This window comes from Liolophura sinensis, chromosome 9, assembly GCF_032854445.1.
Source record: "Liolophura sinensis isolate JHLJ2023 chromosome 9, CUHK_Ljap_v2, whole genome shotgun sequence".
In the NCBI taxonomy this organism is placed as follows: Eukaryota; Metazoa; Mollusca; class Polyplacophora; order Chitonida; family Chitonidae; genus Liolophura; species Liolophura sinensis.
Window position 1 is genome coordinate 12,603,712 of NC_088303.1, and position 12,446 is coordinate 12,616,157.

The 12,446-nt window shown below is 42.6% G+C and overlaps 1 protein-coding gene across 1 annotated transcript; it reads right to left on the reverse strand.

The window, feature by feature from the left end:
* Positions 1-299: 299 nt before the first annotated feature.
* LOC135475611 (vitelline envelope sperm lysin receptor-like) lies at positions 300-7,872 on the reverse strand. The gene is made up of 7 exons (XM_064755540.1): positions 7,801-7,872; positions 6,267-6,421; positions 5,350-5,501; positions 4,980-5,055; positions 3,080-3,222; positions 2,088-2,139; positions 300-330 (listed from the first exon to the last, which is right to left on the reverse strand). The coding sequence occupies exons 1-7, from the start codon at positions 7,870-7,872 to the stop codon at positions 300-302; spliced, it is 681 nt and encodes a 226-aa protein (XP_064611610.1).
* Positions 7,873-12,446: the final 4,574 nt, after the last annotated feature.

Sequence of the window (12,446 nt, forward strand, 5' to 3'; positions counted from 1 at the left end):
AACACAGCGTCACAGCTGACCTCACTGTCCCGGAGTAATATGGGAGCGCCAAATGCGCAGTCATTTAGTCAGCCATGGCTAGATCATCATATACAATGCATGGCCAGTATAAAGTAAAAAAAATCATAAAACCAGATGACCATTTCCAGTATAATTATTTAGGTTTATATAAAAATTTCCTACCATTTTTTTGGTACAAAACCGTAAACAAAAGTATCAAAAACAAAGTATCGAAAACAAAATCAAAACAAAACATGGATGGTGTAAATACAGGCTAGCGTGTTCGAAATGCCTTTGAGTCAGCAACTACTGCCGGTCGCCGCCGCATATCTGAAAACAGAAAGGCATATTTAACATTAGGTTATGTGCATGTCGGATGGCGGCTGTATTCACCTTCTTCATTCACTGTTGATTATAAACTGTACGAAAGACAAAAGGTTCAATTCTGAGATGACCTCAGTGAAAAACCTGGGGTCAGTGACGAGAGCTTTGGGTCATTAAATATAGCTTGAGGGTCAATGCAGGGGATCAGTGAAGAGATCTGGGAGGGGGGGTTCAATGAAGGGACCTTGGGGGTCAATGAAGAGACTTTGGAGGTCAGTGAAGGGACCATGCGGGGGTCAATGAAGAGCCCTTGCGGTCAGTGAATGGGCCTTGGGTGCATGTGAAGGGACCTTGGGGGGATTTTTTTTTACTGGGGGGGGGGGCGGTGAAAAAACTACGTGGAGGAGAACATGAGGGGGGATGTCTGTAAAAGAGAACTTGAAGGGGATGTCTGTAAAAGAGAACTTGAGGCGGGGGGGATGTCTGAAGAGAACTTGGAGGATGTGAGTGAAGAACTCTTCATTTGATATGAGCAAGTGTATACAATACACCATTTCACACCTGCGTTGTCTATTTAACAGAAAAGAGAGGGAAAGTACGTGCGTTAGAGAGATAAGTCGCAGATTATAGGTTAAAATTGATAACACGACGGTCCTTTCGGTTTCTCTATGCGCTCTAGTTTCCTAGTTTAGACTGCGATATCTCGGTCAGGCAACATAAACAAAAATCATTGACACAGATTTTCATTTGGTCCAGTGTTGTCCTTTTTCAGCCTAATCAAAAGGCGTCGTCTTCCAGAGTATTTCACGGAAGCTTGTGAAAATTCCCGGCGATTATGGAAAAATCAACGAACCCATTCCGGGATAATGTTTACTAGCGCACGAAGGCACAAAATTGGTTATTATTCATGCTGCACTCATTTTCATCTGTTTGCTTGAAGAATTCATAAACCTGGGGGCTGCTCATCAAAGGGGTCACCATGAAGCCGCGTATGCAAGCTGTGTTGGTACTTGGGACCGGTGTGACGTTACAACGTGAGAATCAGCCTCCTCGCCCATTTCAACAAGGCTTTGTCATTTTTCCTCACCTTTCTCCCTAAATAAGGTTGCTTTCTGACTTAGATTAATTTATTTGATAGATGTTTTACGCCGTACTCAAAAACATTTCACTTATACGACGGCGGCCAGCATTATGGTGGGAGGAAACTGGAAAGAGCCCGTGGGAAACCCACGACCATCCACAGGTTGCTGGAAGACCTTCCCACATCTGGCCGGAAGCCAGCATGACCAGGACTTGAACTCACAGCTATGACCTTAGAACTTACAAGACAAGTTAACCATCAAACAATAACGGGCTGACTATACATATAATGGGGAAAAAAAACAACAAAAACAACAAAAAACCTACCAATCGGTATACCTTATTTAGAGATTGTCAAATACAATCGACATCGGAAGTCGCCTGTTAAGCGCATTCTTACGGGATATACCATGCACGCGAGAGAGCAACCGTGCACAGGAACAAACAACCGTGCACAGGAGCGAGCAAACGTGCACTGTAACAAGCAGACGTGCACAGAAGCGAGCAGGCGTGCACGGAAGTGAGCAGACGTGCACGGGAGCAAGCAGACGTGCACGGAAGCAAGCAGACGTACACGGGAGCAAGCAGACAAGTCTTTGTTACTAAGGACTGGATATTATCGGAAGAGTGTGTGTGTTAGTGACGTACTCCCCTCATTAGGCCACCTCCTCACTGGAACCTACCTTTGAGCGTTCTCTTTGGTCTTTTTCCACTGGCTATCACGGAACATGAATCCTGCAAATGATGCGAGATCTCATATTAACTTCGTTGATTTATGAACCCAAGTATTCAGACACACATTCATATAGCCTACCATTCGCAGACCATAACAGGACGTTCCAAATCGCCAGACCCAATTCCAAAACAACTTTAAACAAAAGTTCTTAAATTAATATGTAAGAAATAGTAAATAAATATCAAAGCTCGTAACGTATAGGGCAGAAACAGTCATCAGTTTTGAATGATTCAGGGAAGACAGTCAATGTTCAACGCAAAGAGTAGAGCACAGAGCGCGCCCGGATTGCCTAGAGTAGAGCATAGAGCGAGCCCTGGATTCTTGGGAGCAGAGCACAAAGCGAGCACTGAAATACTTGGAGTATGCCACAGAGCTAACCTTGGATTGCCCAAAGTAGAGCACAGGGCGAGCCCAGGATTGCTCGAGAACACAAAGCGAGCCCTGGATTGCCCCGAGTAAACCACCGAGCGAGCCCAGCATTGTCCGGATTAAAACATAGAACTAGAGTTCCCGGAGTAGAGGACAGAGTGAGCCCTGGAGTGCGCAGAGTAGAGCACAGGGCGAGCTCTGGATTGCACCAAGTAAACCACCGAGCGAGCCCAGGAGTGTCCGGATTAAAACATAGAGCCAGCCCTAGAGTGCCCGGAGTAGAGGACAAAGTGAGCCTTGGAGTGCCCGGAGTAGAACATAGGGCGAGCCCTAGAATGGGCGGAGTAGAGGACAGAGTGGGTCCTGGACCACCGAGAAACATCACGGAATAAAGGATCATCTAAACGGCAATGTGTGCATAACTGATCGTCCACTGCAACCAAACCCCCGAGAGCAGTGGAAAGTGGAAGGCGGAAGGATCTCGAAAGACGATGCAGAATTTGATAACATACCAAAATGACATTGTTACTGCTAGGAAATGCGTGGTGGAACTCACCCCGTCGCACAAACTTGAACACTCTGTAAATCTACACTGAAAATTAACGCTGTAGTCCGCTCCGGCCAGTTTGAACGCCTCAAAGAACGGACTATAGACTTTGTTTCCTTCTGTCTTGAAGCCTGCGGTTTTGGAGAAAACCAAGCCGTCTCCACACCTTTGAACACAGGAAAGGAATGCAGTTTTTTGTTAAAATACCCGGACTATACTGACATATTTAGAAGTGAAACAAACAGGTTAACGTAAGTATACACTTACAGTCAGATTTCTAATATCGCTGGGCTTCAAACAGCAAGACACGGTATCCAAAAAGACATCGACTTTGGTTTAGAGCAAAATATCCATGATCTTGAACTATTTCATTTGCTGAGACTATTTTATGCGCTGTAAATGTTTTTTTTTGTGTGTGTTGGAATTGCTTTGTGTGCTAGAATTAATTTATGTTGTGGATATATTTTACGTGATGGAAAACAGGTGTCATTTCCACCGTGACTAAGAGAGCCTTCAACATTTCGTCGACCCAGCAAGCCCTAAGACTCTGAAATCAAACACCTGACCAAAGTATTCATCAATCAGAACAACTATTCTCCCACAATGATGGTACAAACCATCCGGCATACCCTAAACACCAACCAACAGGACCTCCCAAAACCAACCGAAGACCCGTCGTCACCGGTTATGACAGCCTTGCCATTCACTGGAAAGACAAGCTATGTATACAGCGATTACTTAAACAGAAAGCCAACATAGACAGCATATTCACCACTGGATTAACTCTGAAGGCTTTACTGAACACATCTGGTAAAAGAACAGCAGCCTATATACAGCAACCTAAAGGGTGTGTATACAAGATTAACCGTTCCTGTGGTGAACGCTATACAGGCGAAACATGCCGACCATTTATTTTATTCATTTATTTCATTGGTGTTTTACACCGTACTCAGGAATATCTCATTTATACGACGGCATCTCATTTATACGACGGCGGCCACCATTATAGTGGGAGGAAACCAGTCCAGGGGAAACCCACGACCATCCGCAGGTTGTTGCTAGACCTTTCCACGTACGGCCGGAGAGGAAGCCAGCATGAGCTGGACTTGAACTCACAGCAACCGGCCAGACCATTGAAAAAGCGGATCAAAGAGCACCAGGCCTGGGCCCAAAATAAAGATATGAAATCAGGCATATCAGAACACACCTGAGTCAACCTCTACCACGAAATAAATTGGAACAATATAAACCTATCCAATAACAAACACCACAACAAGGAAACTAATGGAAATCTTTGTTATCCGGAAGACTGAACCACAAACCATCACGGACCTAGGGTTCTTTATTCCCAAAGCCTACAATGACCTTTTTGGCGATGTAACCCGCTAATCTACCATGTGTATGTATCCCAAACAATTTGTATAATGCTTTGCCACTGTTTGTGTGTTTATTAGATTTTTAGTGCAGTCATCATGCTTGTGTTTTCTGCCGTCATCATGCTTTGTTTTACATTATGTTCTTTATAATATACCTGATACTGCTATGATTAGATGTCTCTCCACATAACAGGTGTAACAATACTCTGGTTTTCTCTACATCTCTCTATACATCTTGTATATAATCGGTATTTATTGGTTGTACATGCAATGTGAGAATGTACATCGTAACGTCGGTAAAAAATAAATCAGAAGTCGTTATCCATACAGAAACTTTGTGATGTTGGATTTTTTTTGTCTTTTAATGCAGTTGTGTTCGGAAGACATCGTGCGGAACAAGTGGGGAAACCCACGACCATCCGTAGGTTGCTGCAAGACCTTTCCACTTACTTGAGCTGAACTGGAGATCAAAGCGACCCCAAAACGGCCACGGACGCTCGTAGTGCTGAAATTGTTAAATATAGGTCTTATATCGTTCATTACTTACCCCGCCCTCAGAATATGGTATCGGCTGACAGAATTCAGAGCTGAACAACTGAGCGCTCGAAATGCCACGGCTTTCCCTGTTTAAATTAAACATTTATGTCAACATACAATACCAGCTGTAATTGTTTTCTTTGGGATTTTCTTAAATTTATGTGGATTTTTATAAAAAAGACTTCAGAGCAAATAAAGACAAACAGAATCGAATTAAACTTAATCTATTGAGAAAGGTATGACCTGGTGGAAATAGGTTATATATCCATGAAATTGTTTTTCAGAAGACAGAACTTGTCCGGGGACGGATTTCCTTACAAAAACCTACCAAGTGCAATTGCTAAAAAATAAAAAAAAATCCAGTTGGTATGGCAACGTACCCGAAGAATCTTCGGCCATCAACCGGATCTTCCTGCCCAGGGATATGTAGTCTGACGTCACTTCCTCTCCTAGCACATCCATCACCTTCAAAACAAACGCTGCCGAGGAATTCCCTCCTAACAAAGTCTGTGATTCCCAGGGGTTTAGAAACCTGATAAAGACAATGAATCAGGCTTAAGATGACCTCTGACACATTCTCTGAATCCATCAATGTCTGGAGTTTCTCAGGAGTTTGGATACCGGATAACTAGAAATTATGGCCACCTCCTACAAATTCCCTGAATCCATGTAACTGGGCTACAGTCATTAAAATTAGGTTACAATAATTGAAATTAGGTAACAATAATTGAAACCAGGTTACAATCATTAAATCTAGGTTACAATCATTAAATCTAGGCTACAATCATTGGGACTAGGCCACGATCATTCAAACTCGGCTACAGTCATTGAAATTAGGCTACAATGGACCTTCATCAAGCATCGACCGATTTATATGTAGGCCTAAGCAACTTTAACACAATTCCATAGCGAAGACCATTTTACTGACGCTATCCCGTGTTAACAGCTTGAGGAAGAATCAGTACATCCATGCGTTTACTGAGTGACCAACAACCTTAACACTTCGGTACACTGTCCAAGCTGGCGGGAAAGGGCGGTTTGAAAATATCAGAGATATTATCGACCTGAATCATGAAATGAACTGAAGCTATACACCTGGTCAACGTATTATTTACTATGCTAAGTAGTGAGAAATAACTTTCATACACAACGATTTTCAACATTGTAAAACAAATATCAAATTAGATTTTCAGATTGTAGTAGTTCATAACAGAAAACACAATAGTTTAAAATCAATATCAAATTAGATTTTTAGATTGTAGCAGTTCACAAAAGCGAACACATACTGACTGCTCACCAGTCAGTGATATTTTGTTCGGAAGACACAGCCTGGCCATGGTCGTCGTAAGCACAGGAGAGCGTGCGGATCTCTGACTGCTGCAGCACTTGGCTGCCTCGGTCCCCCCATCCCACCTCCACGTCTACTGTGTATGTGTTACTGCCGTCTTTCTTCTACAGAACACCGTAAGGTTGCCATTGAATGCATATATCATAGAAAAGCAATAAGTGAGTACTGAAAAAGTTTCTAAACAAGTCTATAACCAAAGATTTGAGTACCCGTCGTGCATATAGACCTTTGGAAACCTACTTTTCCATAAACTCTGATCAGAATTACGTTTTGGTGTTAACTTTGATGCATTATGATTAGTGCTTTAAATTGGCGAGGATATCGCTAAAAAATGTTTCTAAGACTTTTGTTAGGATCCCGGAATCAGCCATGTGAGTCTTCCAGACCGGTGTCCCAATGATGGATCTTCCAGACTGGTGTCCTAGGCTCCAGAAACCCCAGATTCAGTCATGTGGGCCTTCCAGGCCGCTGTCCTAGGCTTCAGAAACCCCTGCATTAGCCATGTGGCTTCAACACCCCGGAATCAGCCATGTGGATCTTTCAGATCGCTGTCCTAGGCTTCAGGAGCCCCGGAATCAGTTATGTCGGTCTTGCGGATCAGTGACAGTGCGGTGTGGAGATTTTAGATGGCATGCAATGGAATAAACATAGAAGGGTACTAAGGCGCAGGCGTGTTGCTACTGTTTTAGCATACACATGAACAGTCGTAATAAACGGTGTCTGAGTTAAATTGACAAGCGGTCGGATTTCATCGGTAATACGTGACTCTATGCATTGAAACAGACATTCGTATACCAGCCGTCAACCAAGGTCAATAATCGCTGTGCTAATTTCCAAAACGGCGTTTAACACAAACTATCGAAAAACTAAGGCACCATTTACCAACTAACAAACTTATTTTAGTCTCCATGCTGTAGTCTTTATCTGTGTTAGAAGTTAGCTGTTTTTTCCTCAAAGACTGGTTGGACTAAAGTATCTCCAAAGGCCATATCCTTATTATGCTTCAATATTACTCCCTCTGTGTCACAATTTAGTCTGGGACAGTTCTCACACATATGTCCCACCATCTTTGCGTCGAAAAAGACATTCGTTTACCAGACGTCAATTAAATATGGTCATGTGACAACGAGGAGTCATTAGGTGTGTGTACATATATACTGTGTCTTCTTGTGACAGAACGAGTGCATGCCGCCAAATTAAGTGCCGGTGAAGTATCATACCCTGTTTCCTCACCAAACGAGGCAGCAAGAAGTGTCAATTTTAAATTTCTCAGTATGAACAAATCCCGACTTCGAAGCTGACGCTCTAACCATAAGGCCATCGAAGCGATCGATATTGCAAGCATATGGTTGGTGATGAAAACCATCACCAATTACGATAATATGTCGGTTTTGTTTTGTCCTAAATTTTAATTTATGTTTTACTATTAACCAATAAACGTTTCACTTAATTGAGTTAGTTGTGATTTCACTGGCAGACGTACATCCGGAGAGCAAGCCAAAATGAGCTGGTCTTGAACTCGCAGTGACCGAACTGGTGGGAGGCTCTGGGTCATTGCGCCACGCTGGCGTGCTAACCACCTCGGCCACGGAGGCTCCCAACCAGCTGCAAAGTTAAAATAAAGTTATTTGGAAAAGTTGGAATGATGAACACAGTTGTCAGACGTACGTAAAATTGACAGTGGTTGCCCACGTATGACTGATCAAAGGTGCCGCCAAGACTATACGTTACTTCATCAGTCTCCACTAGAGGCTTGTCCTCGTTCCTGCATCTCGCAACTGCGTAGGCGGGCACATCGGCCGTCAATCGTAACAGGGGGTTACCGTTACTTCTGGATGGACATTGGGAAACCACTGCGAAGAGAACACCAAGGACTACAGAAGGACATTTGGGAAAGCACTGCCAAGAGAGCACCAAGAACTACAGACAGGCATTGGAAAACCACTGCGAAGAAACACCAAGAACTGCATATGGCTAAGACTGCAAAGAGAACATCATCAACTAAAGAAGAACATTTGACAGATGGACACTGGGAAACCCCTGCAAAGATAAAACCAATAGGGACTAGCAAACTTTCCCAAATATGAAACACAGATTTTCATCGGCTTTCCACGTTTGTAATATCGATCTATGGCATTGGTTTCCAACCAATTTTATGAAAGGCAACCATTTCATCAATGATTAACAACCGTCCGGATATATAAGGCTTCTAAATATCAATATTCTATATATCACGCTTCTAAATATTCATTTCGAGCCAACGAAAAATTCTTTTACAGTGATGTATTATAGCTTTATGAAGCTTACCATAAACGACAATAATAAAGTTAACTTACGATGGATTATAGGTTCATCTGCCAAGGTCAAAGTCACCTAAAGAGGTCAACAGAATAAAAGTGATTGGGGTAAGCGGTCACGAGTAGTAGGCCTATAGTGGAAGATAATAAGAAATATTTTCTCTCTGAATACAGATTCTAGTCATAACAACGTTACATAAATGATTCCCTACCTTTCATCTTTGAATGAACATATTTGTGTCAATTCCGTGAGAACGTTAAGACGGTCAAGCCAGCAAAACCTCTAGTTCTATGATATATTCCCTCATATTTGAACGGGTGATGGAACAAACAATGAAATAATGCGTTATAAAGTCGTCGCGAGTGGTTTTCGTATAAACTTGACAAACCACAGGCTAAACTTTGGACACTGAGCAGAACGTTTTGGTCAACCAGAATTGTTGTGACTGACAGAAATGCACGTAAGTACATGTACATGTGAAATAGTTCGATTTATTTATTTGATTGGTGTTATACGCCGTACTCAAGAATAGTCAAATAGTTTGACAGCAGACGAATACTGTTAACAGTCAGTAAGAGAGCGACCTAGGTTCTATTTTAGAGCTTTCTATTACATGTTAGAAGCCACGTGATTACTACAAACTGGGGTGAAGATCTTATAAGGAGACGTTTACTCACCAAGTACAAGAAAAGCGCAACCCTGTGCATGATTCATCTATGTGCAAAAACGTACAGCTGAAAATGAAATAAAATCTGCTTAATTAACATTTCTATGGGTGCCAACATAACCAAATTGTCGCAGTTCAAGACAATAAGCACGTAGGCAGCAATGTTACTGAATAAGATGGGTGCATGGCATAGGGAATTTAGTGATGTACTCAAAGAGTATTTTACGTACACGAGGGCGGTGTTTTTTATGAGAGGAGGAAACTGAGCAGAGCCGGCGGATGAAAACCACCGCCATTCACCAGGTATCAGAGATACTTCCTGATTAAAGGTCAACCGCGTCATTGGTAGATGAAGTCATAAAAAGGTTGTATGCAAAGCCACGACAGACCAGTCGACTTTATCGACCGTATACTCTGTCGAAAGTGACGTAATCCATGTTAGACAATCAACTTCCCGTACCAGCAAAATATCCTGTGCCGGCAAACAAGTACAAGATTTCATTGGTCGAACTAGAGGTATCTTCATTAATATTAACACAACTTATACACAGGGATGTTGTTGACTACCAACGTACGGCCGGAGAGAAAGCCAGCATGAGATGGATTTGAACTTACAGCTACCGCATTGCTGAGAGGCTCCTGCATGGGTCATTGCGCCGCGCTGGCACGCTAATCACCTCGGTCAAAGGATCGTCTAGTTGATCACAATTGTCGGAGAGCTTTATTACCCTGACACAGAGATTCACAGCCGCTACTGTTCCACTGGGTTACTGAACTAAACGTACATACCGCCGTCGAAAATGTTACCGGGTTCAAAGCTGGAAGTTCCCGAGCCTTTTAATTTAGGCCACGACGTCAACAGCTCGTGAATTGGAAACACTGGGGAAGGCCGCTCCCTAATCATATTTGCTGTACCTCACCCGAAAGGAAATATCTCCCACTCGCTCACCTGAACAGGTCACTATGTAGTCATCTTCACAATTCACGAATCGCCAAGTTTCGTGTGATAGACGCGTACCTTTTCGTGTACGTTGCTGTGAACGGAAGTTGATTTGTGCTAAGAACAGCATGGTGGCCAGTGTGGTTTTTGCGTTAACCGTCAGAGCAGTTGCAAGATTCAGCATGCGATACAAACGATTATGAATATCTGCCATTGTTGACAAACGAGTCAACTGCGTCACGCAACCATGCCGATGTATAAAGGGTGAATTCAGAAAGGTTTTATCTTTTGACATTTTAATATAGCTCAGCAGTACTATGTAATAAAATTCACTGACATACCAGATAAGTCTTACTTCTCAGCTAAGGGACTGTGGTGACAAATACACAAGGGCTAACGGACGAGAAAACTGGAAACTCTCAAATACCCTATGTCCTTGTCCCAAGTGTACTGACGAGGACAAACGCAACCTGTATGCATTCGTGGTAGCCAGCAGTCTTTGTAGTTGCGAGGTCGAAGACGTTGTACAGCACTGTTACGAAAAGATTTTCGTGTCGTCTTATGTAGAGAACTGGAAGGTAGTGTTGTTCCTCCATCACTGATAAATATCCCTGAACTGAGCAATTGAAACAGCATTTAGGAGCGGACAGCTGAGTATGTGTGACCACAGTAACAAACACCTCTTTGTTTTTACAACTTTTTTTTCGTTGCTTTGTGCTAGCGATGACATCATTTAGTAAGTTGATCCAAGTTTTCATTAGAAATGTTACAGATATGCAATGTACATGACGAATATGCCTTCCACCTTTGTTATGTTAATCAGTTAAGCAAATAAATTTGGGTCTCTTTTCTTCATAAGGAATTGCGTTTTACTCTAGACAGTCCGCTTTCCACCATTCATAAAGTTGATGGTCACAATGATTTCGTACTTTACGGTTTTACATTTTCCATTGAAGAAGAGAACCTAATTCCTGTAGCGGGCCATTGATCTGCCATGACATGGATTTTGATTCGCTAATTTAGCACACGTTTTCATGTAGATGATGATGACTCTTATCATATACACAGTAATACATTGACGTGTGTGCGTGTGTGTATAACAGTGTGTAAGAGTGTGCATAACTGTGTGTAAGAGTGTGTATAACCGTGTGTAACAGTGTGTATAACTGTATGTATAACCGTGTTTGTAATTGTTTCGGTGGGGAGGGGAGTGGAGTGGAGTGGGGAGCGTTTTTGCTATATATATTTAATAGATGTAAAGTTTCGGAAAATTAGCAAAATTACTAAATTTGTTTTGCTTCAAATTGTTCTATGTTTGCAGAAATGTGGATACAAGTTGGGAAAGTCACGAATATGAGCTATAACCTTACGTTTTTATCTCACGGAAATAACTCGTTCTTGGGTAAACCTTGGCTTGTACTTAACAAATAATGGTCCTTGGCTATTCCTATGTATACTTAAGCCACACTGATCCGTAGATATACCGATATCTACTTAAGCCACACTGATCCGTAGGTATACCGATGTGTACTTAAGCCATACTGCTCCGTAGGTATACCGATGTGTACTTAAGCCATACTGCTCCGTAGGTATACCGATGTGTACTTAAGCCACACTGATCCGTAGGTATACCAATCTGTACTTAGGCCACACTGATCCGTAGGTATACTGATGTGTACTTAAGCCACACTGATCCGTAGGTATACCGATGTGTACTTAAGCCACACTGATCCGTAGGTATACCAATGTGTACTTAAGCCATGCTGATCCGTAGGTATACCGGTGTGTACTTAAGCCATACTGATCCGTAGGTACACCGATGTGTACTTAAGCCACACTGATCCGTAGGTATACCGATGTGTACTTAAGCCATACTGCTCCGTAGGTATACCGATGTGTACTTAAGCCATACTGCTCCGTAGGTATACCGATGTGTACTTAAGCCACACTGATCCGTAGGTATACCAATCTGTACTTAGGCCACACTGATCCGTAGGTATACTGATGTGTACTTAAGCCACACTGATCCGTAGGTATACCGATGTGTACTTAAGCCACACTGATCCGTAGGTATACCAATGTGTACTTAAGCCATGCTGATCCGTAGGTATACCGGTGTGTACTTAAGCCATACTGATCCGTAGGTACACCGATGTGTACTTAAGCCACACTGATCCGTAGGTATACCGATGTGTACTTAAGCCACACTGATCTGTAGGTATAC